This window comes from Camelina sativa, chromosome 17 (genome assembly GCF_030686135.1).
Source record: "Camelina sativa cultivar CO46 ecotype springtype chromosome 17, ASM3068613v1".
NCBI classification, from domain to species: domain Eukaryota; kingdom Viridiplantae; phylum Streptophyta; class Magnoliopsida; order Brassicales; family Brassicaceae; genus Camelina; species Camelina sativa.
The window spans coordinates 18,762,790-18,788,118 of record NC_141896.1 but is presented as its reverse complement, the minus strand read 5'-3'; the positions used below and the strand labels follow the sequence as shown (position 1 = coordinate 18,788,118).

The 25,329-nt window shown below is 34.9% G+C and overlaps 4 protein-coding genes and 3 pseudogenes across 9 annotated transcripts; 4 read left to right on the top strand and 3 right to left on the bottom strand.

Annotated features, from left to right (window-relative positions):
• The first annotated feature begins 3,022 nt into the window (after window positions 1-3,022).
• On the top strand, window positions 3,023-4,508 carry LOC104757186 (uncharacterized). Its single transcript, XM_010479913.3, has one exon. The coding sequence runs from the start codon at window positions 3,213-3,215 to the stop codon at window positions 4,239-4,241; it is 1,029 nt and encodes a 342-aa protein (XP_010478215.2). The 5' UTR covers window positions 3,023-3,212; the 3' UTR covers window positions 4,242-4,508.
• Window positions 4,509-5,293: 785 nt separating this feature from the next.
• Window positions 5,294-7,481, top strand: LOC104757185 (protein NUCLEAR FUSION DEFECTIVE 6, mitochondrial-like). Of its 6 annotated transcripts, none has more exons than XR_762379.3 (5): window positions 5,373-5,806; window positions 5,911-6,026; window positions 6,743-6,784; window positions 7,060-7,125; window positions 7,322-7,481. XR_762379.3 is itself a non-coding variant. In XM_010479910.3 (4 exons), exons 1-3 carry the CDS (start codon window positions 5,655-5,657, stop codon window positions 7,077-7,079), a joined length of 288 nt encoding a protein of 95 aa, XP_010478212.1. In that variant the 5' UTR covers window positions 5,294-5,654; the 3' UTR covers window positions 7,080-7,125; window positions 7,322-7,481. The 6 variants fall into 6 exon arrangements, 3 of the variants coding, with proteins under 3 accessions (XP_010478212.1, XP_010478214.1, XP_010478213.1); XR_015587408.1 differs by having other exon boundaries at window positions 5,560-5,806; window positions 7,060-7,237; XR_015587409.1 differs by lacking the exon at window positions 6,743-6,784 and having other exon boundaries at window positions 5,294-5,806; window positions 7,060-7,237.
• Window positions 7,482-8,461: 980 nt separating this feature from the next.
• Window positions 8,462-10,408, top strand: LOC104757184 (serine/threonine-protein kinase-like protein At1g28390). The gene has a single exon (XM_010479909.3). It carries the CDS (start codon window positions 8,818-8,820, stop codon window positions 10,231-10,233), a length of 1,416 nt encoding a protein of 471 aa, XP_010478211.1. The 5' UTR covers window positions 8,462-8,817; the 3' UTR covers window positions 10,234-10,408.
• Window positions 10,409-10,946: 538 nt separating this feature from the next.
• On the bottom strand, window positions 10,947-13,835 carry LOC104757183 (MACPF domain-containing protein NSL1-like). Its single transcript, XM_010479907.3, has 7 exons — window positions 13,326-13,835; window positions 12,979-13,217; window positions 12,680-12,881; window positions 12,516-12,596; window positions 12,228-12,411; window positions 11,968-12,134; window positions 10,947-11,895 (listed from the first exon to the last, which is right to left on the bottom strand). The coding sequence occupies exons 1-7, from the start codon at window positions 13,593-13,595 to the stop codon at window positions 11,203-11,205; spliced, it is 1,836 nt and encodes a 611-aa protein (XP_010478209.1). The 5' UTR covers window positions 13,596-13,835; the 3' UTR covers window positions 10,947-11,202.
• A 1,181-nt stretch (window positions 13,836-15,016) lies between these two features.
• Window positions 15,017-15,700, bottom strand: LOC104757182 (uncharacterized; annotated as a pseudogene).
• Window positions 15,701-18,703: 3,003 nt separating this feature from the next.
• On the bottom strand, window positions 18,704-20,316 carry LOC104759477 (putative F-box protein At1g33020 pseudogene; annotated as a pseudogene).
• Window positions 20,317-23,566: 3,250 nt separating this feature from the next.
• On the top strand, window positions 23,567-25,172 carry LOC104759476 (putative F-box protein At1g60180 pseudogene; annotated as a pseudogene).
• The last annotated feature ends 157 nt before the right edge of the window (window positions 25,173-25,329 follow it).

Sequence of the window (25,329 nt, the reverse complement as noted above, 5' to 3'; positions counted from 1 at the left end):
TACCGAGAAACAAAATTTGATATTTTATATAATTTTTGACTGCATGTCTTTTAGAAGTTAGAAATGTATCATTGTAGTTTGTATGATGAAGACAATATACTGTATAAACGACGAAATATAGAGCCACGAAATTTTGTCACACACAATAGAGACTAGCGCGAGAGTAGTGGCTTAGGGTCACATGATATGTGTATTAGTGTCTCCATTGTGATCAGTGGGATTGGGGGCAATCCCACTAACCCTTCCTCAATCCTCGCATTATTTACTCGCCTCTCAATTTCTCCCCTCTTTGTTATTTTTTGTTTTTTTCTTTTTATTATCATATTTTCTTTCTCCTTTTCCGGACAAAATGAAATCACACCACAGAGGAAGGACGAGCAAGTTTTAATTTGCTTTATAAAAAAGAAGGAAAAAACACATTTGCAAACCCATTGGAGATAATTCAATATTTCGATTGTTCATGTTTTTGATGGCTCATTCGCCCTGACTTATTGTACTAGGTAGTGGTGCTACAGCACGGACAAAATATTTTCATATAATTGTATTAGTTTAAATATATAATTTAAGTATTTGTATAATATTGGTATAAAATCCAAATATCAGATTTCAATTTGGTTTTAGTTTGGATTATTATGCGTCTATAACTTAGACGTATCTATTTTGGAACGGGAAATACGTTTCTATCCGTCCTGTCTCGTTTATTATGTTCCATCTCGTCTCCCCTCGTCCCATATCCATCAGAATTTTTTGTTTTATGATCGTTCTCTTTTAAATAATTACTCGTTAGACAATTATTTTAATAGAGATTGTGTAAAAAAATTAGATGGGATAACCGAATTCATCTTGAATATATAATTTTATTTAGTTAGTTAAAATTATCCAAAAAGAATTACATTTTTAAAATTATCTAGCTATTTTCAAAAATACCAAAATTCTGAAAGTACATGTTCCAAAATGGCTAATTACTTCACGAAATATATAAAGTCTTCATTTGAATATTTAATTTAAATAGTTAGTGGAAATTATACTTCTCAAAACCTCTCAAAATATTTTCAAAAATATCCAAAATTACCAAAATCCTATGATTTTTCTCTTTAAAGAATTACTCATTAGAAAATGTTTATTAATAAGGATCAAGGAGTTGCATCTCATTAAGTTGCTGATCCACATGCTGTAAGTTGGTCGCCATTGATGCTGGGCTGAGCTCGGAGTAAGATACGAACGGAGCTAAGGGACGAAGATTGAGATTTGTTTTTGATTTTTTTTTGTTTTCATAAATAAAAAATATTTATTAATAGGGATTCGGTAAAAAAAATAAACAGGAGATTCGAATTCTCTGCTGAATATTTAATTTTAGTTAGCCGGTCGAAATTATCCAAAAATAAATTATAATTTTCAAAAACTATCTAATTATTTTTAAAAATACCCAAAATTCTCAAAGTACTCGTTCCAAATTGGGTCATTACCAAATTAATTAGGTAAATGATCTTATTTTTTTATAATTAATAATCTATTGTTTGGTTACAGTTTCATTCTCAAATTTTTGCAATTTATTATGAAATACGCACCTAAATACATTTATTTATGATAATTCGTCGAATGATACAATATTTTTCCAAATATTAAGTTTTCATAACTATAATATACTTGTATATAGAAAATGTTTTGCTCAAGAAAAAAGTATATAGAAAAAAGTTAACTGCCAGCAGTGGGTTAATTTGTAACATCCGTTTTTCTTTTTCTAACATTTTACTATTATACAGAAGTTTATGTTGCTCCAATGATACAACTGGTTCATTTATTCGCCGAAGAATTGTGTTGCTAAAGTTTTCAATGCAAAATAATTATCTTTGTTAGGTCTTGTTTAGGTTTGCAACTTACAATCGCCATTGAACAATTGAAATTCTTAATATAAAGATCGGAGTATTGCCTTTTCCTACAGCATTTGATAACAGATTCACATAGTATCTTCTTTGGATGTTTATGTTGATCGGACCAAATGGCCCGATATATATTATTCATGTTTGGTCGTAGGATAAAGCAAGAATGATTACGAGTAGTACATGATGAATAAAGATTACTGGAGCATTTCAAATCAGCTTTATATAAATGTGGTTTTGTCTGACCATCCGAAATAATCAAATAGAAGTTTGCTTGAAGATCGGGAAAGTTGGAGACATAACTATAAAGTGATTTTTACATAAGAAAGCATCTCGAGGCTATTCAATTATCAACTTGACACTATTATGTCGATTTTTTTAGGGGGCTTAATTAGGAAGAATAATGTTTATAAACAACACAAAATTTTCTAGCTACTCCATGTTTTCTCGAAATACTGACAAAAAAAATGTATGCATGTTTATCACTTAAGACTATATAATTAAGATACTATGAAAGTTTTAGTAATAACCATGTGGATTGGCCTAGTGCAATTTGAGCCTGATGCATAACAGTTTTCTTATGTATAAAATGTATCATATCAATTGGGTAACTTATAAACTTAATTTGACTATTGATTCATGGGTTATATACTTAGATGTATTACATTATTAAAAAAAATTCTGTTGAAAGTTAATTAGTCTAATGCAATTCAAATATGAAAACAAATAAATTTGGATTTCTTGAAAAATATGTAACTTCCAAGTTCCAACTAATGCTAACAATATGAAAGACTTTTATGATAGGACTTAAATTTTGGTTCCAACTCCTAAGCTGCTGATCAGAAACAATGACAGTATGACATGAACGAAGGGGAAAAAACAAAAGCATCCCTGTCTATTCCTAGTCCATATTTGTTTTCAACAAACCAACTAAAATACGATCCATGTTCTCATGAGATGATCACCTCAACTAAACTAGTCGATAATTGTTGTTTGTCAAAGTTAACAAACCAAAATGGTTAATTACCTTTTTCTGTTAAATTAATCTTATAGGCAAGAAAGCTGAGCTACCTCTTTGAAAAATCATCTCATCCTCAAGGACCCACCATCAACCATTATCACCTATCCAGTCCCCATTTCCACCTAACGACTTCAAATTAAAACACATAAAAAAAAAAGTCCACAATTTCTAAAGAAAAAGAGTAAAAGAACAAAGAAAAAAAAAAGGCTCAGCTTAGAATCTTTCGATATATATAAAGCTCACACTAGCTCTCCATAAACCCACAATATCTAATTGTCCCTTCTCTTCTCTCTATCACACTATCACACATCATGGCTTTCTCCACTAGAAGCTCCCTCTTCTTCTTCTTCACTACACTTATTCTTCTCTCCACTCAAATCCATGCTAGAGATAGCTACTTCTTTGGGAAATTCCACAGAGACTCTCCCAAAGACCAAAACCCTAACAATGTTATCCCTCTCGAGACCAGCGAGAAAACAACAGTAGATGAATCCATCCCCAACAAGAAAGAGCAAGAACAGGATCCTACCTTTGTCCCCGAGTCCGGAAACGGCTATGGCTTGTATGGTCACGAGACCACCTACAATGACAACAAAGAAGAGTTCAACAACAACAACAACAAGTACGATGACAAAGTCAACAGCAAGACTTTCTCTACTCCAAGCCTGAGCGAGACTGAGGAGTCTTTCAACAACTATGACGAAAAGTACCCGAAGGATACAGAGAGCTACGGCAGCAACGGTTACAACAACGAAGAGTTCAACAACAACAACAACAACAACAAGTACGATGCAAACTTCAAGGAAGAGTTCAACACCAACAACAAGTATGATGAAACCCCCAAGGAAGAGTTCAACAACAAGTACGCCAATGAAGAATTCAACAACAACAACAACAACAGGTACGATGAAAACGTCAAGGAAGATTCTTTCTCTCAGAACAATGGAGACAAGAAAGGAAGCTTCTACAACTCTAACGCTTACGGGACAGAGCTAGAACGTGAAACGCCGTACAAAGGTTACAGCCACAATTTGGAGAGACAAGGCATGAGTGACACAAGGTTCATGGAGAAAGGTAGCTACTATTACGACCTTTACAACGCCAGAAACCACGGCCATTACTACCGGAAGCCTCACAGCAAAAGCCCCGCCGGTTTCTATTCATCTCCGGCGACAGAGACTAACTACGACCAGCAATCGTACTCGTACGGAAACAACAACTACAACAACAACAACAACAACGAGGAGAACAGTTTTAAGGATCCATACAACTCCAAGTGGGAGAACGAACAGCCTGAGGAGTTTGTTGCGGGGCAAGGCACTAATCAGTTCAAGCCTTGATGAAGATTGTTATTTGATTTCCTCTCAAGACTACGACTAGCTACAACACTCTTCAGAAGCACTTTCTTTTATTTTCAACTAAGTTATATTACTTATCGTTGTTTAGTCAAAACTATATCGTTGTTATCATTGCAACAAATTAAAAGTGAAAGGGGTTTGTGTTTTTTTTTTTAAGTTGAGGTGGGTTTGCTTTTTTATGGGTTTTTGAACTTTGATGTTTGCGTTTGCATATATTATTTGGAGAAAAGAAAGATACTAGTTTATATATATGGTGCTACTTTATGCTATTATTCTCTGATGTTAATTTAATCACTTTTTGGTAATTTTGTTATAAAGAAATTAAAAAATTAGTTAAAGACTGTGTGGATCTCCATTATTAAAATGGGACCAAACGTGACAACTTATAATGATTTATAATGGGGGGACATGAAGATGCCTCTTCCTCCTTGCGTAAGTGCAACAGAGAAAGTAATAATTACTTGCACAACAAATATTTAATTTTAATGGAACTAGAAAACATATACTCCACTAGATTGAAATCGAAAATAGTTATTGTCGACGCCACAAAAATCTTCTCAAAGATGTGGCTTAATGTTTAGTTGGGTGCATCAACAGTTTGCCACACTCGTATTAGGCGGCTATCAAAGTTGTCAAACCAATAAACATTTATTACCTTCAATCACGTTTATGACATTCGTATATATATATGGTCTCCTTAAATAGTAGTGTCCTTAGTATACAATAGGAATTTAGTGTAATGGGGTAATATGGCCTGGAAAAGACCAAGAGAAACGCCGGGACAAGTAAAAGACAACGACAGTTCCAAAGGCACTCACTTAACATTAGCAATAAGAATCCACTCTCTCGAGTCTTTACGAGGAAAAGAAAAGTCCCAATTCCGCTAATCACGGCCAACATAAAGCACAAATTATAACCCCTTTTTTTCCTTTTCTGGATTTATTAACTTTTTCCTAAAAGAAATCAAATTATTAAATAGTAAAAATATTACCACCATGCCGGCACAAATATTTACAAATTTTAGTTTATATATTATATTAAACATATTTTTCTGTGTTAATCGTGAAATCGTAGCTAAAACAACAGTGTGTGTCTTTAGAATTTAGATAGATTGAGTGACACTTCAACAAAAAAAATTCCAGGTTCTGCAAGTGAAACTATGAATGTTCAAAATTTTCCAACATGCGCAAAATACTACTACATGTTCCATACCAAAAACTTTAAATAAGTGAGTTGACACGTGTCACTTATTCGCAAGCAATTCCACCAAGCTTCCAGTAAGCGCAGCTGCATCTGATCCCTTACGCAAAAACCCTTCGCAAAAGCCCTAATCTCTTTCTCTCCTCTCCAAGAAGGAAAAAAAAAAACCCCAAATCGAAAGATCCGAATCGTTCAATGTCCGCCGCCAGGTCAGTCTTCCGCTCCGCCGCAAGCCGAGCATCCGCCGCCGCGTCGAGGTTCTCCACCGGACCCAAGCCTATGCCATCATCGGCACGTTCCGCGTTTCGGATGCCTAAACAGAGCCCTCTTTCAAACCGCATTTTCAGGTAAAAAATCTTCTCTTAACCCAGAGAGCACTGATTTTGTCGCTAAGTTCGTTCTATACTCAGTTCTGAGTTTATTGACTTGCGAATTTTGTTTGGAATGAAAGATCACCCGTGGAACTGAGCAGTTGTGTGGAGACGATGCTCCCTTACCACACTGCCACTGCTTCAGCTTTGCTCAATTCGATGCTCTCAGCTTCACGCCGTGGTTGGATCGTTGAAGGTACCTCACTCTGTTCTTATCGCGATCCTGTATTGTCAGTTTCGTTGTCCGATGATTGAAATGCACCAACTAAACTTTAATTAAAAAATGCCACTTTTGTTTTAGTCTAGTCTTTTAGGTGAATGTTAGGTTATTGATTAGACAATTGACTTGATTCGTCAGTTTGTTGCAAAATAGTGGTAATGATTCAGCCATTGATCATATGTTAGCTCTTATATATCCATCATGTGCTTGTGGATTTTCCCATGTTCCGGTTGTTGGTGTGGGTTCGGTTTAGAGTTGTTATGTTTGTACATAAACAGTCGTGGATCGTGACTCTATTAGTGTAGTGAATGTGGCTTTTTTATGAGTTCATGGTTTCTTTTAGTTCTACACTTCTCTGGCACCTCTGAGTTTTATTTGTTGTGTGCAGTATTGATGAGCACCTAAGTTTCTTATGGGATTTTACTTTCCTTATGTCTGGATTTGTCCCAGCATTAGTATTAATAGGTCTATGCCCTTGAGATCTTGATGTTCTTAGGATCAGAAGTCCTTTTTTATTACAAATTTTTTTCTTCTGCATCCAATGTTTTCCTAGAATAGTATAACATTCTACTCAAGTATCAGTAACCTTTAGCAGAGTCTGTCTTTTGGCATCTTTTCTACATATTTTTACCCAATTGTCCAATGTGTTGCATTCACTGAGCCAAAAATCAATCTTTTTTTTTCCTTTGTAGGGCTAGACGAGACTAGATGAAAGAACTATCAACAAGAGTGATGTGAGTCAATTTATCCTCTGGTCTTGGAGTTAGGTCTTTTACTTGATTTGCCATCATAGTTATAGATTTTTTCAAAAAGGGATTTTCTTAAGCAAAAAAAACTCCAAGAAAAATGGGTTAGTTTTGTGGTTGATTCTGTGTGATAGGCTTCGTTGTTAATGAGATTGAATATGCTTGGAATATTGACATGCTGTTATATATTCTATGAACCTCTGGGAGTAGAACACTTGTCATCGGCATAAGAATCACACTGATACACAATTGTATTCACTCAGATTGCAATGATGATGTATGATGAAATTACTGGGGAGAGGTCAGCGATGCATGCAGTCTAAGACAAGGTGGTGGTGAAATGAAGCTGTTTTTTTTTTCTTTGGTCTCTTGAACTTGATCTTAGGGCAGTTTATAGAGAGAAACCATTAGAAGTGATAATAACCGAGTCGCATCTTTTAGGTCACAAGTTTTACCATTTTCTGTTTTACTTTGATAAATTGTGTCGAAAAGTTCTAATGGAGTGTTTGTATTCTGTTGTTGTAGATGGATGACTCTTCTTCTCACCATTGCAGTAGCCAGGAAGATTTGTTTTAAGAGTTGTTAGACCACTTGTGTTGATTTTTAAACCATAAGAAGTGGTTCCTGCAAATGTTTTCTACTACTTTATTTACCTTTATAAATATCAAGTGAATTTCTTGAATCAGTTAACATGAGTTCTTACTTCTTACATCACATCGCCTTCTACTTTGTATGCATCCGAAATTATATCTCTTGAAACTGAAGAGGCAATGTTAATATAGAGTAAGACATCATAGCTAGATTTTGATTTGACTTGATGATATTCATATTGTCTAAATAAAAAGACCACCAAGGAGCCACAGTAGTCAAAGCCTTAAAACATCACATGTGACGAACGTAGAGTCCACACGTATTGCTGAATTTAGTATACAATTTGATTCCTTGACTTCAGTGACTCGGAAACGAACAAGAAAGTCATGTAAATTTTCCAAAATGGGTGTACAAATTCCTCATTCTCATCCTTATTCCTGCGTGGTCCCAATTTCAGAGAAGATATAAGAATCTACAGTTTAGACCAAAGACATTTTTCGTATGAGACAAATTATAGTCTATGGTCCGAGGTGGAAAATTATGATCATATCTAACTATACTAGTATTTCGTGAGCCAATGATATGTTACATCCACCATCTTCAATAGAAAAAAAATCTTATGTAAGTGTATCTTAGCTTAAAAGTTAAAATATGTAATATTTTGGTTGTTTTGTTGTAAGTTCTTTTGTATAGCCACACATTTAGCACATGCCAAAAAAAAAGAAAATTTTGGGTTTGAATGGAAACTGCAGTCAGGGCGGTCAAATCCGTCTGCGGTTTGGACCGCTCTATTTTTGGGGCGGACTACAGACCGCTGCAGACCAACTTTATTTGTATACAAAAGCGGTCCGCAGTTGGTCCGCAGCGGTCTTGTCTCTACTTTATTTGAACGGCACCACTGCGGACTATATTTGTTGAATGATAAATTAAAAGCGGTCCAGTCTGCAGACATATTTGGCCGCCCTGACCGCTGCAACCATTCACGTTGTTATACGTTTCTTGATTTCAATCATCCACCAAGATATCCGGCGATGAATCATCCAATCATAATAATGCATGCAAAAAATCTTTACTTACTAAAAAGTGTATCATTATTATCACAAATCAAACAATACATTGAGCCGGAAAATAATACTAGAAAAATCATCAAAAACTTAAAAAGGAAATAAATGATTACACACACTCACTAACTCATGCACAGATACACACTCATACGTAAAAACCTTGGTAAATTACAAATTAAATCATTTGAGCAACTTTGAAATTAAAAATAAAGCAACTTTTGATTTTGTATTCACACCTTATGATACCTTTCTCTTGCTTTCTTGCACCAAAAGCTGTTCAACAGTAACCTCCTCTCACACTTCTTCTTCTTCTTCTTCTTCTTCAAACCATGCTCCTCCTCCATTTTCATTTTCAAAATCTCTCCCATGGGTTATCTCTCTTCTTGCAACTGCGAATCCGCTGTTGCGATCTGTGATTCCTACAACTTGAACCCTCGTCGACGATCAAAACGTCATCATCCTCCAAAACTCCGTATTTTCAGCTACGACGAACTCGCTGCCGCTACTAACGGCTTCTCCGCCGGAAACTTCCTAGGAAAAGGAAGCCACGGCAGAGTTTACAAAGCCGTTCTTGACGACGGAAAGCTTCTCGCTGCCGTCAAGAGAACAACCCTCACAACCACCACCACTAACAACGCGAATCAAGCGGACAATGAGATCGAGATCCTAACACGAGTTCGTCACCGTTGGATGGTCAACTTAATCGGTTACTGCGTTGACCACCGGAGAAAAACGAAACTCTTAGTCGTCGATTACATGCCTAACGGTACACTTTACGATCAGTTACATTCTCGTAGTAGTTCGTTACATCCACCGCTCACTTGGAACCGGAGAACCAAACACGCGCTCCAGATCGCGACTGTAGTCCACGCTCTTCACGCCGCGGAGACTCCAGTGATCCACCGCGACATTAAGTCGTCGAACATCCTCATCGACGGTGAAGGTAACGCTAGGTTAGCAGATTTCGGATTAGCTTTGATCGGAAACGTCGACGACGAGCGTTTAAAATGTACGCCGCCGGCGGGAACGCTGGGGTATTTAGATCCGTCGTATTTAGCGCCGGCGGATCTAACGGCGAAGACCGATGTTTTCAGCTTTGGGATATTGTTGTTGGAGATGATCAGCGGCAGAGAAGCCATTGATGTGAGTTATAGTCCGTCGTGTATCGTCGATTGGGCGGTTCCGTTGATAAAACGCGGCGAGTTCGGCGCGGTTTGTGATCCGAAGATTAAGAACCGTCCTTACGCCGCCGTGATTCGGAAACTTGCGGTTATGGCGGCGAGGTGTGTTAGATCGACGGCGAAGAAACGTCCGGATATGTTAGAGGTTGTGGAGTGTTTGAAAACGGTGAGGAAGCTATCTCAGGCTTCTCCGGCGTGGAATCGTCTGCGGCGGGGGAGTGAAGAAAGATCTGAAAACGTTTTCGCGGTTGAGGAAGAAATGAAAGAAGAGATCCATGTGAGGATCGTGAGAGGAGGAAGCAGCAGGAAGAATCGTAAGGATAGTAATGTGTTATACGAGAGAGTAGTTTCGGAGGAGGAGACGTTGCTTTCTCCGCCGCCGCAGCTTCGTCGTCGGAATTTTGTGTTGAGGTCGAGATCAGTGGGTGCGAAAGTTGGACCGGATCCTAATGACGACATTGGAGATAATGAGACGGTGGTTACACTTAAAGTTCTTATCGAGAAAGAAAGACCGGTGACGGCGGCGGCGATGAGGCTGAGAAAGTCGAGGTCGGTGGGGATTGTACGCAGTAATAAAATGGCGTCGCGTAAGAGATATTAAATGTGTTTTTACTAAAAGAAAGTCAGCTATTTTGTTTGACCGTTGCCTGATTTGTTTTCTATTTTTGTTTATTTCTTTGTCTCATTTTGTTTGTTTTTATTTATTATTATTTATAGAGCTAATATTTGGATTTCCTTGTTTGTAATTTGAATTTAATAAAAAGTATGTTATGCTACAATTTTTTCAAGGTGATATGAACATAAAGTTTTTTAAAAAGTCAGAAAGAAAGAAAGGAGTAGACTTGAATATCATAAAGTTAAATTAGAAAAATGAGCAATAGTCACATTGAATAGTTTTTTTTTCTTTCTTTAAAACTCTGTTTTGTCAAGATGAAGTTGGTTTTATACCTAAATTTGTATGAATCTTTGGTACTAGGCTAGTGTACTCTATTTTCAAAAGACTCGCAAAGTCTGTTTTTAAAACTGCAGATAATAAAAATAATAGTAAGATTTTGTTTGTTTTGTATTCTTTAGCGTCAATGACCAACGATTAAATCATGTTTTCTTTTGTATTTTTTAACTGGTTTTGCATAATCAAACAAAGACTTAGCTTCACGTCGCACTTGTATCCGCTCCGGTCCACAAACACGACATCACGTCGCACTTGCCGCGATCTGTGGTAGGAGTTCTCGCTGCTATCATTTGACGTGTCATTGACATCAAAGACAAAGTTGTGAAGCAAACAGATTTTGTGATCCAGTGAAATTTCTAAAGGAGAAGAAACACAAAACCGTTTCAATTTCATCCAAATATGTTCTACACGAATGCATATCTAAATCCAACAGTATCCAATATACAACGAAGCATTTACATGAACAGATAAATAAAATTTTCACAACCCAAAAACACGTGATCAAACGCAGCTAACCACAAACTGAAACCTGCAAAAATCCAACAGACACACTACTACTTTTGTGTTCCCACTTAGACACCCCTCCCCTCCATGTCCTTTTGGAACTGCATGAATCCTTCAGACCAGCGAATCTTCCGACATAACAGTAAGCAGAGAGTATTTAGCTTTGATTGAGATCTTCCCTGCTTCAACAAAAAGCTTAGCCCCAGTCACTACCCAATATCCAGGTGGTTCCTCTGGACCTCTCACCACCTCCTTCATGTCCACAAGACTTAGCAGCTTTGGTTTCACAGGCGGAGATGGCCCCCTAGGATACACTGCAGAGTTCAGATCAATCTTAGACTGTGGCTTTGTTGTTGCCGGGTTTGGATTTAAACCTGCGCTGAGTCGTGTACTAATCATCGAGAAAACACCGGATTTGCGAGAGTTTGTTGAGAGATTATCCCAGCATGATTTACGTATAACAGCTGAAGCATCGAGTGAGAAACCGAGCCTCAAGAAGAGAACTTTCCTCATACCCATTCCTTTGACTTCTAACCAGGCTTTGGTTACAATAGATGCGGTGTCATCAGCCCGTGCTCCGTGGTACTGAACTGGAAAGGTGCAAACGTGTGAGAATATTCCCCATTTCACAGGTTCATAATACCCCTTTTCCTCTGGTTCATCTATGGGTTCATAGGTGTCATCGTGTGAGAGATGCAGACTTGGAGGACATGTAGAGAGGTGCTGCAAATGGATTGCTAGATGATCTCCTTTCTTCCCCTCCAGGAAGAAGCGTAGTCCGGTTACTGGTCGCTCACATGAATCAACCTATAATAAAACAGTTTTTGAGAATCGAGCAAAACGTTTATTATCTACAGCAATGTGAAGAACATGTGTTACCTTTGATGTGTTGACATATAACTTTGGACCCAACAAAGAGAACTGAAGGGACGGAGAACTTTGTTTTCTGCGGCGTAGTCCAAGAGGGAGATCACCATAAACAGGAGCCCACTGTCGTGGAAGTTGAAACTCCAGAAACTGATGCAACTCTTCTATCGGTGGCTTATCTACAACATTATATACAACCTTGTTACCTGAATGAACCGTTGAGTAACTACCTAAGATACAATCATACAAAAGCCAAAATACAAAGTGCTCACATCGAAGGTATAAGTTAACCGCATGACTAAGAAATCCTGTTCCGGGGAGACCACTCAAGAGTGAAGTTATAGGAACAAAGCACATTGATATGGCATTGGGTGATTGTGAAATTGTTGAGAGCCACTGATCATGACTTTGTCCGATATCAACACCTCCTCTTCTGACACAAATGCTCACCATATCCTATAAAGATGCAAAGTACACATTTTTCTTTTAACTTCCGAGTTTAAACATACAAAGAACACCCATATGACTCACTGCATTAGTAGTGGAAAGAAGAAGCAGACCTCGTTCTTGGAGCGCAAGATAACTGGGCGACTAACGGAGGCATTTAATGGTTGAAATCCCCACTGGAGAGGATTGTCCTCCTGCAGAACCATCAAACATGTCAGATTCCATTGTGAATGCAATGAAGAACGATGGAAAAAACTAGTAAAAGACTGTTTTTTACATTTCGCTTTCCGGAATGAACAGCAGCAGAAGAGATACTTTCAACAGGATGAGCAGAGAATCTTTTGTCACCCAATTGCTTCAACAGTTTCTGGACTTCCTCAGGCTCATGATTCGAATTACGCAGCTGCTTCATGTGAATAACATCTTTGCCTCCCATAGTCACTCCAACAACTATATGAGTACCATATTTCTCAATAAACCTGTTATAAAACAGAACACACACCAAAATTCAAATCTTACCCCTTTACAAAAGATCCAAACTTGCAGTTAAAAAAAAAAAAAACTTTATTAGTTTACCCAGCAAGTGCAGCAGAGTCCCAAGAAGAAGGAACCTCACGTTTGACTTCATCACGTAGAGTAACTTGCGACCTAACGAGCTCTACACTGTACAAACTAATGAACCAACCATCATAAGCTAAAGTCTTGACAGAGCTCGCATCTTTCTGCCAACATCTGTTAAACTCAAACATAGTATTAAACATCCCCGATGGTATCTTCCCAGACAGAGACATATCTTGATTAAACTTCTCCGACATCTACACACAAAACAAACTCAAAACTTTGTAATAGTTTCTTACTACATACTACAACCACAAACACGAATCAGTAAGAAAATAAAAATCAAGTCTTTATGATACTAAAACCTGATTAAAAGAGAGTATATCGGAGCGTAATCGAGTACGTTCGCCTTTGTCGCACTTAATCGAGCTGGAGACGTTATTAACAACGATCCCACCGGGGAAAAACAAGTCACGGTTCCGGGTCGGGTCAATCTCGACTAGCCTAGACCCGTCTGGTGTAGCTTTACAATAAGAGAGACGAACATCGGAACAGAGGTCGTAACCTAATCCGATCACTGATACGGCTTTCTCAGCGGCGGATTGAGCATCGAGGCGAGTGAAATTGTAAGCCATGGGATAAGAGAGAGAGAGAGATGATGATGATGAAAACAAAAGGGGAAGAGTAAAATTTCAAAAAAGATTGAGGCTTTGAGTGGTGAAGAAGACGAAGACGAGGAACGAAGAAGCCATTTTTGAAGTGGTCAACGGTGTATGGCTCTCACAAAAGAGCAAAGAGACTCATACAAAGGAAACAAAAATATTTAGTCAACACGCAATTACTTTGACTTTATTTGGTTTTAAAACGTTTGAATTGTTTATGATATTAAAAGTGTGTGAATATGAAATGCTTAGAATAATATTTTTTACCTAATTTTTTTTAATGTTGATTTAGTAGCAACAACTACTAATACATAATGATATTTATTTTATTTTAATAATATATCTTGTTTGAGGATACACTTATTATTAGGCAGTTAGGCTGATGATATTTGACTAAGACAATGTAAAAATTCATGATCAGCAGATTTGTTTTGTAGCTTTTTTGTCCAATTTTCTAACTCAAGAAGAACGAAATTGATGGTTACTATTGTCTAGTGTTTTACAATTTGTCTTTTCGATAATCTCAGTATGTGTTAAACATATGCTTAAGTAAATCAAACTTCTGGCGGATGTCATGAAGACCAAACCTTCTTTGGTGGACTTTTCTGATAGTGCAAGGCTGTGATCAGGCAGAGAGGCGTTACATCATTGATTCAATATTTTATTTCCCTGTAAGAATTTTTTTTATCATTAGCTGTGCTTGTATAATTGGGTGTCAAACTCACTGTAGTGTAGTTGGTATAGATGGGCAATGACATCTTTTTTACACGTTAGTCGTCGCATGTTACTCTGTGATTGACAAAGTTGCGGCGTTGGACCAAATAATTTTTTTTTTCTTTTCGAAATCTCTACTCTCTAGAATTAACACTTACAAACTTTGCAATTTGAACTTTTCGTATTTTTTTAACAAGAAATTAACTCTAAAACGCTCGCTATGAAACAATTTTTTTAAAAGAACACCTAAAACATTTCAATAAAATAATTTACATGCATGCGTTTGAACCCGAAATGCCAATGTGTAAAACTTGACGATAAAACCACCGTCGACCGCAAGTGAATTTTTGAAGTCTTGTGATAGTTTTTGTATAAGATTATTCAAATTCGTATAAGATTATTTGAACAATTAATAATTTAGTAAGACTTGTGATAGCTAGTTTTCGGTGGGTACGGTTTTGTGTGTCGTTTCTCTCATCCATTCGTTTGTTTGAACTGAACTCGTAGGCTTTATAGAAAACGTTTCCTTATAATTGTCTCGTGCTCAAATTCCTGGTACGGTTATTTTAGATGAATAATTCTTGTACACAATCTTTGCTCATTAGTTGAATAGTGACATGATTTCGGTTTTCCTATAGTATGTTACTATGTTACACACACATATATATATGGTTTATCTAGAGAGTGGAACAAGATGTGTATATGTCTATTTGTATGATTGTATCTACAACAAAACACAAACGAAGACATTATTTATATGCAGTAATTAAGTACAAACACAAGTCTTAATTAGCACTACCTTATTTATATAACACCCATATATCAAAAGCTTTACCCCCGTAAGTAGCAAAGTTGAAGAACATATCCAACAATAACATATATATATCCTTCGGGTTTCATCTCGGCTTCTTATGTCTCTGTATCGGACCTAGACTGCCGTGAGGAACTGGCCCGGGAAAACCTCCTCCGTAAACCGGGCTCGGATTCCAAAACCCGTAATCACCATACAACTTTGGTAGAAAGCTCTTGGATTTCACCTTTAAGGAAGAAGAATCTAAATCTTGAGATGGATGTTTGTTGATAGAGATAGAGGGTCTTGCCATGACGGTCGAGATGATGAGCATAGCAAGGGTAGTTATGCGAAACATTGACATGTAAGATACATGAAAAACCATTATCATGAAGGAACTCTTACGATCTGCATGATGTTCCTACCTTTTCAAAGCTATTTTAAACCAGATTAGATAGAGGATTACAGCTCATATCTTGTTTTATTTATGTAAATTTTTATATAATTATAAAACAAACATGTTTTATGTCAAATGTATAGTGTAATTAAGAGAGGGAATTTGAGGAGACAGTGGTGTCTTTTTTTGGTTTATCACGTCATATGAATGAGAAAGTTCATGAGGTTTGCATGTACTTTCTTTCTTGTTTGTACATTATACGCGGAAACGATCGATACTACGTTGGGTATGAATTCTCAACATAGACCAAGGTTTAGGCCTAGTAGTATGATGAGGCCCAACATTTTATTCTATAATGGCTAGCTAATAAGGGTTTCAATTAGCTTTTGCGTATATGTTTTTTTTACCCTTTTAGGTTTTGTTTGTCAAGTTTACTAGGATTTAATCTGCGGTACACCGTGGGATAATATTTTTAATTTAAAAAAAAAAATTTAAATTTATATTGTATTTATTTGTTATTTTATTATTGTTTTATTAATTTTAAAAATATAAAATAATATAGATATTTGATATAAGTATTCAAAGTATAGGATTTTTGTTTGTTCTTTGTTTGGAGCGACTGTGTCATCTAATCGATAAGGCTGTGGGTCTGAAGGAATGGAAACCAATTTGTTTATCGAGAGGTGGGCCACAACTGTCTCATGTTTGCTTCGCTGATGACCTTATTTTGTTTGTTGAGGCTTCTGTCAGTCAAATAAGAGTGATTCGGAACGTTCTGGAAAAGTTTTGTCAAGCTTCAGGCCAGAAGGTGAGCCTAGAGAAGTCCAAAATCTTTTTTTCAAAAAATGTGAGCCGAGATCTCCGTAATCTGATCAGCTCCGAGAGTGGGATACAAATGACACAGAATCTGGGCAAGTATCTGGGAATGCCAATTCTCCACAAGAGAATTAACAAGAACACCTTTGGAGAAATCCTCGAGAGAGCGAATTCAAGACTGGCTGGCTGGAAAGGACGACTAATGAGTTTAGCTGGGAGAATAACTCTTACAAAAGTGGTCCTATCGTCTCTGCCGGTCCACGCTATGAGTACCATAATACTGCCCGAGTCAACACTGAGTGCTCTAGATAAAATATCCAAGAGTTAGATGGATTATATAATTGGATTTGACTTTTGAATATGGTAATAAAGATGTTTTCTATTTAAAAGCAGTTTATATGAGTTTGTAGGTATAATCAAGTGCAGACACAACGTTTGTGATTTTTTTAGTACCTTTTGGTAAAAAAATGTTTTTTTAATTCAAACCATTGTATCTGTTCATTGTAGAGTTATATCTTTTCACTATATTTTATTTATATTTTTTCATCACAACTTTTATTCTAATAGGTGTGTCTGTTTAAATAGTTATGCATTTTGAACTCTCTTTATATTTTTCTCTTCATCACTAATTAACAAGTTCGTTAAAACAAATTTTCCATTTTATGTTGAGTCTAGATAATTGAATATATTGTATAATCTAACTAAAATTTTCGAATTGAGTAGAGCAATAGAGAAATTTTATACAACTTACTATTGAATTTACAGTTATGTTTATTTATCTTAACTTCCGTTAAAAAAAATATTTTAATATTTAAAATAATAATAACAATCTGAATAAATGAGAACAACAGTTGCGATTTTTCGTGGTACCTTTTTTGTAAAACAGTTGGTTTTATTTGTTCTTTTTAAAAAACTCAAACAATTGTATTTGTTCATTGTATAGTTGTGTCTTTCACTATATTTTATTCATATTTTTTTATCACAACTTTTTGTTCTAATAGGTGTGTCTATTTAAATAGTCATATCTTTTGAACTCTATATATTTGTTTCTTCGTCAATAACTAACAAATCATTGTTAGTTGAAACAAATTTTTCATTTTATGTTAAATCTAAATAATTTGAATAATATTTTTATATCTAATATTCAATGTTATTCTATCATCTAACTAATATTTTAGAAATGATTATAGTAATATAGAAATTTAATAAACTTAATATAGAATTTACAGTTGCGTCTACTTATCGTAACATTTTGTTAAAAACTATTTTAATATTTAAATTTTATTTTATTTTGTTCTTAAGAGTTGTGTATTTTAATTTTAATTTACCGTTGATACTCTTTCACTCATTATTAAATATATTTTTAATTATAGTTATTTAATAGAAAATTACATTACTCATTATAATCCTTAGTTCAATATTTAATTTCAGTAAAGATCACTTTGTCATAATGATTTTTTTAATTGTAGCTTTTTACCATAATTCTTCATAAAAATATCTTATATTTATAATACTTTAAACAATATGTTTTGCAAAGTTGCGTCTATTCTACATAATATTTTTGTTATAAGTTTTTATTTTGATGATTGTGTTTTTATTAACAGTTTATGTATTTAAACTATTCTATTACATTCAAATAATTTCATAATGTATAATTTTAAATTTAAATTATTTTTTTTCTAAAATATTTCACCGCGACATCACGGGGTCTGAGTCCTAGTTTCTAATAAAGAACTTCTTTGATAACTTGATCAGATTTAAGAAAGAATACAAACTTGTATCAAATAGTGAGCGTTTTAGCTGTCTTGGGGGTCAAGAAACGTACAAGGTCTTGTTGCAGGTGATCAACCGCCATCACACGATGAACTTACGTTGCAGTCCTCAATTGATGATCTTTTCAAGACAATGCTGTTGTGCTCATAGGGTATACGCTTAGGTTCTCTTCTGGTGGTGGGATTATAAATGTTGCAGCATATAAGACATAAACACGATAACCAGAAAAAAACAATATGCTACGCCAAGAGAGTGAAAAAAGCCCATGCGAAACTTTTGAGAAGTGTCACATTCACAGGTTTTGACAACTGTGAATTCATCAACCTCTAGAGGACACTTAGCTTCAAATTTGCTAATGCTCTCAAATAAACGACGTGTTACAGGGAAACTGTAACTCAAATGAAAATTCAAATCAAAAACACTAAATTGAATCGTGTTCATAAAACGAGAATTCAAATTCCAAGTGATAGAGCTTAGAAGAAGAATCAGCTCTAACAACAATGGAACAACAAACCTAAAGAGTTTACAGAGAGAATTGAACAAGAAGACGATCACACAAATTGATATTTTTCTGGTTATTTTTCCAAATGTTCTTGCTTACTCTTTATAAGATTCAGCTCCCGATTTCTCCATCTACTTGTTACTTTCTCACGTGCCACTCACGCCCCTCTTCTCATCTCATTTCCTGTATCACGACTGACTCTGTCCCGGGAGAGCAGTAGTAAATTCATCATCATCGTCTAAAAGATGCAAATCATTAAATCTATTAATACTCTCAAACGAAGGACGATCTTGTAGCCGGTGAGCAATGGTCCTTACATGATGATGAACCTTTCTAGACGATGCTTCTGTGCTCGTGGGGTTAGGTTTCTGCTCTGGCGGTGGTGGGCTTATAGATGTCGCAACATATGTTTTCTTCATAATATTAACACTAAGATCCTCTACATGGTCTACAAAGGCGTCAACTAGACACGGCTTGGCAAACACTTCATGGTCACCAAGGATTTCAACGCGTTGGATAATGTTCCTTTCGGGATTGAAGTAGAAAACATAAAACGGTTTAGATGTTACGGAGTCCAAAAAAACAATATCACCTTTAGCAGTAACTCCAGCAACAGAGAAATAGTAGGAATCACGGAATTGATTCTTCGGCAAAGTGTAGGTATTTTTGGACCATTCTTTTTTCTCGGCATCCTTTAAAACCCACATACACAAGGTAAGGAGGGTACGCCTTGGACCAATGTAGTGACACTTCCAAATAATCCCACCTAATTTACCCTTATAGTTGATCAATTGTGGTAATCCTTCACCAAAGCATGTTGCTCAATAAACTTAAATTTCTGAGATCTAACATCAAAGCAAACAATCAACAAAGACGTTGTTCCATCAATTGGTTTAGCTAAGTAACACAAAACCCCATTGACGCATATCTCTTTCCCTATAGGCTCAGAATGGGCTAAGGGACATTGGATCTTCCTCCACTTCATTTTTCCGGTTCCTAATGTCAGAACATGGTGTACGCATCCATAACTCATGCGCAATACCTTGAATTGTTTGTCAATCGGATCAAACCCTAAAAGGCTTCTTATCTCTTTTTACGTTACCAGTTGTAAGATGGAATATTGTCCCGTGACTGGGTTACATAGCACCCGCAGTGAACCCGGACCCTCCTTTCGGATCCAACTATTAGGAAAATAGATCAAACCAGAAACATAGCTACATTCGTATCCGTATCGGCTTATGTCTTCAGAAATCTTCACATGATAATCGGCGGCGGCTACTACCGGAGACGAAGACTTCTCATAAAGATTATTATGATCAGGCTGAGGCGATGAGAAGAAGAGCCACTCACCGTTTCTTTTGGCAACAAATAAGAGACGTGGATGATCCGTGGACTTGGTAAAGAACAACTTGGTGAAATATGGACGGACAAGTGTGGACCTCCATAGCTTCGACACGCAACGACACCTCCCGGCTGACTTTGCAGACAACCTCGAGAATATCTCGAGAAGAAGATCAATCGGGATGGAATCGAAATTTTCTCCTCTATCCATTATGATTATCTGTTCGAAACTTCTTACCACGAATTGAAGGAAATTGCTTAGCCTCTACGCTAAACCTCTTTCTCCTTAATTGATAACATCATTACAACAAGATATATTAACCTACTTAAACAGTACACAACATTAGTTCACGATGGCAGCCTTAATCAACATAGCCCAATTATTTGGGCCTTGACATGCTTCTCGCCTAGTTGGCCTCTTACCTTCTTCGACAATACAAAAAACATAAGACTTTCTTCTTCTTCCTTTTTCCTTCTGCAACTTCTTCTTCTATCTCTCTTCTTATTCTACTTGGTTCTTTGTAACAGACTAATCAAAGATGAGAATCCAACAGGAATATCACGCTGCCACACTGGGAACCCACTAATTTTTTTCAATGAGATCAGACCACATCTGAAAAAAAAAAAGCACACCAATTTCAAGATCGTTAACGATCCAACCAATAGGTCCAATATCAATAGCAAGGAACAAAAATCAGAAATTGTCGAGCTACTGAAATTTATAAAGTTCCGTGAAAGAGATTAGTTACTTCAGGACTGGCTTGAGGAGGGTGAGGGTTGTGTGAATTCCAGCGGAGACGAGCATACGCCTCTTGCTGGTGGTCGTAGGCGTAGCTAACGTTGAACGGTTTAATTAAAGAAACTTCCCGAGACAATCGGAATATACAAAAGTAAAGCGATGATGATCGGTGCCAGTATCCGCCATTGAACTGAAAATAATTGAATTGACTCCGCCCATTGATCAAACCAAAGTCCACAGATTTTTCAGTGTATCTCTCTCTCTCCAGGCAGGCAACACCAACGAAGACAAACTTCCCCCAAGACCCAAGTTCATCATTTTTCAGATGATACCCATGTGTTTCTACTAAATTCTAAACTCTCCCCAAAGGTTTTGTAAAATTACAATATAACCCAATTTTTTAAAATTGGAAATTAACTTGACGCAATTAATGAAGCAACAACGAAGATCTTTGTGTATAAATAGAAAACATATGGGAAAAATTAAGGACTTTAAATTATCGTTAACTAGTTAATAAAATTTTATATCCTACTATATTAATTGAGAAGTACAAATATGAAATTAAACTTAAAATGTATAAAAAAATTACATCCAATTGCCATTAAAAAAATTAATTAAGCTTAATTAACTAATTTAAATAAATATAATTAATTAAAAATAAAAACACTCACAAATCAAATATTAATAAATCTAAAAATAAATTTTATCTCTCTAATAAATTATGGACGAAATTACTTTTTTTTTTAATATATAAACCAATCAGAATTTTAAAAACTAAGATTTTATATCCAAGTATACAATACACTTATTGTTAATAACTAAATTCAAAAATTTTGTTAAGATTTCAAATTATGATTCTCCTATCATGTTTATTTTACTTTATTTACAAATTGTTTGAAATTTTTATATAATACTTATAATTAGTAAAATGCATATTTTCTGCATATATATGTTGTGATTTGAATTTTTTAAAATGAATATATATTACTCAATGTATGAAAATGTCTGTTTTAATTTCCACATTGGCGGATTAGTAAAACTAAATTTATATATAGATGATAAATTAATAATTTTTATTTACTCACAATTATAATATTAAAATTATTATTTTATATTTCACAAATAATGATGCAAATACAACAAATAAACAATATCAACTGTAATAATACGTCAAAAATAAAGTACTATAATATTCTAAAATAATTAGTATTCAAATAGACTAATAGATTTACATAAAAATTAAAAATAAATATTATCTCAAACAAAATAATTTTTTTAAATAAAACAATAATTTTTTTTTTTTTTTTTTTTTTTTTAAATATTGACACATGCTTTAAACACGGGATATATCCTAGTATACTACTATTTGTCAAGTCTTTCTATAATAATCCCCTATTTAATATTTGAAGTAAATGACTTTTTTTTTAGACTATATAATAGATATATATATATATATATATATATATATATATATATAATTTTTTGGTTATAAATTTATGACATTAATGATTTAGGTGCATCATAATATACATGTTAGTTTGATTTTTGGTAATTAGGGATAATATGCATTTAGTTAATTATGGTAACATATAAAATCAATTATAGGTAATATTTAAAAGATAAGGAAATCTCTCAACCTAATTAAAACAAACATATGTGATTCTTCTTCATTCACTTTTATTTGATTTTATATTTAAATTATTTTAAATTATAATATAATATATTTAGTCAATAAAATTTATGATTTTTTCTGCATATGATGTAATTTAGACTTTTTTTAAACGGACATGTATTGCTCAATTGATGAATAAAAAAATGTAGAACTTGTCTCAACCACATTGCCTAAGAAAACTATGCAAAGATTCAAAATCATACTATAAAAAAATGACCAAAATGATTCTGGATACGAATGAGCATGAACTTTGATTTATCAGCATTGAAATCATATTATAAAGTCATACTTCAAAGTCATAACCAATATAAATTGTTTAATCTATAAAATATTCAATCTTCAATAATATTATTCTTTTAAAAAGTATCTATTCAACTAAAATTTTGACTGATTAACGAGTAAAAATTTGAATATTTAAATTCAATCTTATATATTTCTTTTGTTGAATTGTATAATTTTATATACTATAATAACCTTTTTAAATAATTTAATTGGAAGTATTTAAAAATAGTTTAATTTGATAATTTTAAGAATATCATAAATATATGATAGATCAAAAAACTAAAAATTATAAACACTCTAATTTGATTTGTTATAACACAGGTCAATAATATGTCACTATAGAATGAAAAAACTTTAAGAAATATGATTTCTTGCTAAAGTATGGGTTGAAATTTTAGAAAATATGATTTCTCAGATTAAATTAAAGTTTGGAATAATGTTATTTGGTAGACGTTTTCTCAGATCAGATTAAATTTGATTTGTCAAATATATGTTACATATTTGGTCCTAAAATTAATATGTGGTATATTGTGGGTTAATTCATAGAATTAACAATCAAAATACAATATATAATTTTAAAAACTAAACAAATCAAATTAAATTTACAAACAAATATTTTTTTTAACAAATAACTTAACCTGCAGTGTACCACGAATCAAAATCTAAATCTAATAGACTAGATCTTACAAAATATATATTATTTCAGAAGTCATATTTGGAACATGATTTCATGGCATAGTGTTTCATCCCAATAGAAAAAAAACTTTTAAAACAAATAAAACAATCATATATATAGTGATTTAAATAAAAATCACAAAATAAACAGAAGAAATCATTAGATTGTGTTAGAGTCAGAGAAGAAAAAAGATACGAACAAAATATTAGGTTAATAAAGTAATTAAGATTGTGTAACGACGGACTAACGATCGTCGTCGTGGTGGTCATCGCCGGAATATGGACTTAATCAGCTCCTTGCCCGATGCGATACTCCAACATATACTTTTCTTTGTTCCGACGCAACTAGCCATCACAACTTCTGTCTTGTCAAGACGATGGAGGCATGTATGGTCCGATACACCTTCTCTTTCCTTTGATGATAGTTATAGGCCGCTAGCGCATGCTGCTTGGATAAACAAAACCCTAGATCGCTACACAGCTCTTAAGATGACCAAGTTTCATCTCAAAAGCAGAATGTATCACACTGTTGCCGACATAGACAGGTGGATGGAGTTCGTCATGTCTCGCAACGTGGAGAATCTATCCCTCTGCATCGGTCTAAGTCGTGATTATTTTTATTACTACCAGATTCCTGATTTCTTCTACATCAATTCCTCTATTAAGCAACTCAGCTTTGAGTTACCACATTCTCGTATGTTTCCCTTATGTTCTGTATCTTGGACATCCCTAAAGGAGTTGTCCTTGTATAACTGTTCTCTCTCCAATGAAACTGTTGCTAAGATTCTATGTGGTTGTCCGATTCTCGAAAGCTTAAAATTGGATCATTGTCCACATCTTAGGGTTCTTGATCTCAGCAAATCGCTGGGCGTGAGAACATTAGAAATAGCCTGCAATCGTTTTTTGTCGGGGTCACTGCAGATTGTGGCACCACATGTCCATTCTCTCAGATTGTGGTACAACTATCAGTTAGCATGTGCTTTAGTTGATGTCTCGTCTTTAACTGAAGCTAAAGTGGACGTTTCCTGTTACTCATCAGTTCGAGAGACAATCAATGGTTATGATCTATTTCAATTCCTTCGTGAAATGCTAGAGAAGTTGCAGAATGCAGAGAAGCTTACTTTTGGGTGCACCATTATTCAGGTATGTTTTAGGATCTAATGTCTATAACTCTCTTACTTACTTTACTAATGTTGGTTTCACAGTTAACGTGTGCCGATGGATTAGTTTTCATGAGGCCTGTATAAGTTTACGAATGGTACTAAGAAATATTTTGTTTTGTGGTTGACTATCTCTTATGCTAGCTTTTATCTGTTGCGGAAGTTCGTGGTATTACTTTTCCGATGTTGAAGATAAAATCTTTGACTCTTGAGACACAGATCTTTCAGTGTGTTATTCCTGTTATAGAAAGACTGTTGCAAAACTCACCTAATTTAAAGACGGTGACAGTTCATGCAAACACAAAGGTTCGTATATTTACCATAAACTTCTTCTTTTATTTTCCTTAAGCCTCCCTTGTAACTATCATCGAGTTCGAATAATCATGTTTTTTTTTTCTGTTGAGAAGAACTGTCGTAACGACTTCGTGGGCGTGGGAGGTTGGAGATCAAAAGATGAACCCTCTTGGAATAGATCCCGCTGGGAATTAGAGTCGAAGCATGTGGCTTCATTTGTGGAACTTGTGCTTAAAAACGCAAAGGCATTAGACAAGATGGTTCTACAGTTATACGGAGATTACCCTAGGTTTAAGTTTGAAGAGTTGCTTCAAACACTTCCTCACAATAATACTGTCTCCATTGTGCTCTCAACCACGCAGAATGGCACACATCATATGAGTTGTGAATCATAGGATTTAGTCTTGAGTCTTAATGAACATCTTACACAGTTACATGGAACCTCAATTAATTAATATACAGTGTTTTTTTTTTCTTTTTTCACTTACACGTTACACCCATTTTTTATAAGAAGATAAGAAATACTTTGAAAATGTCACGCAGAATACGAGG

What these genes read in the sequence shown, in the direction of transcription:
- LOC104757186 (XM_010479913.3), top strand. Translation starts at nt 3,213, where the DNA reads ATGGCTTTCTCCACTAGAAGCTCCCTCTTCTTCTTCTTCACTACACTT.
- LOC104757185 (XM_010479910.3), top strand. Translation starts at nt 5,655, where the DNA reads ATGTCCGCCGCCAGGTCAGTCTTCCGCTCCGCCGCAAGCCGAGCATCC. An exon ending in CTTTCAAACCGCATTTTCAG is followed by an intron (nt 5,807 to 5,910) that starts GTAAAAAATCTT and finishes TTGGAATGAAAG; the next exon opens with ATCACCCGTGGAACTGAGCA. An exon ending in CCGTGGTTGGATCGTTGAAG is followed by an intron (nt 6,027 to 7,059) that starts GTACCTCACTCT and finishes GTATTCACTCAG; the next exon opens with ATTGCAATGATGATGTATGA.
- LOC104757184 (XM_010479909.3), top strand. Translation starts at nt 8,818, where the DNA reads ATGGGTTATCTCTCTTCTTGCAACTGCGAATCCGCTGTTGCGATCTGT.
- LOC104757183 (XM_010479907.3), bottom strand. Translation starts at nt 13,595, where the DNA reads ATGGCTTACAATTTCACTCGCCTCGATGCTCAATCCGCCGCTGAGAAA. An exon ending in GGTTAACTTATACCTTCGAT is followed by an intron (nt 12,135 to 12,227) that starts GTGAGCACTTTG and finishes ATAATGTTGTAG; the next exon opens with ATAAGCCACCGATAGAAGAG. An exon ending in TATATGTCAACACATCAAAG is followed by an intron (nt 11,896 to 11,967) that starts GTAACACATGTT and finishes GTTTTATTATAG; the next exon opens with GTTGATTCATGTGAGCGACC.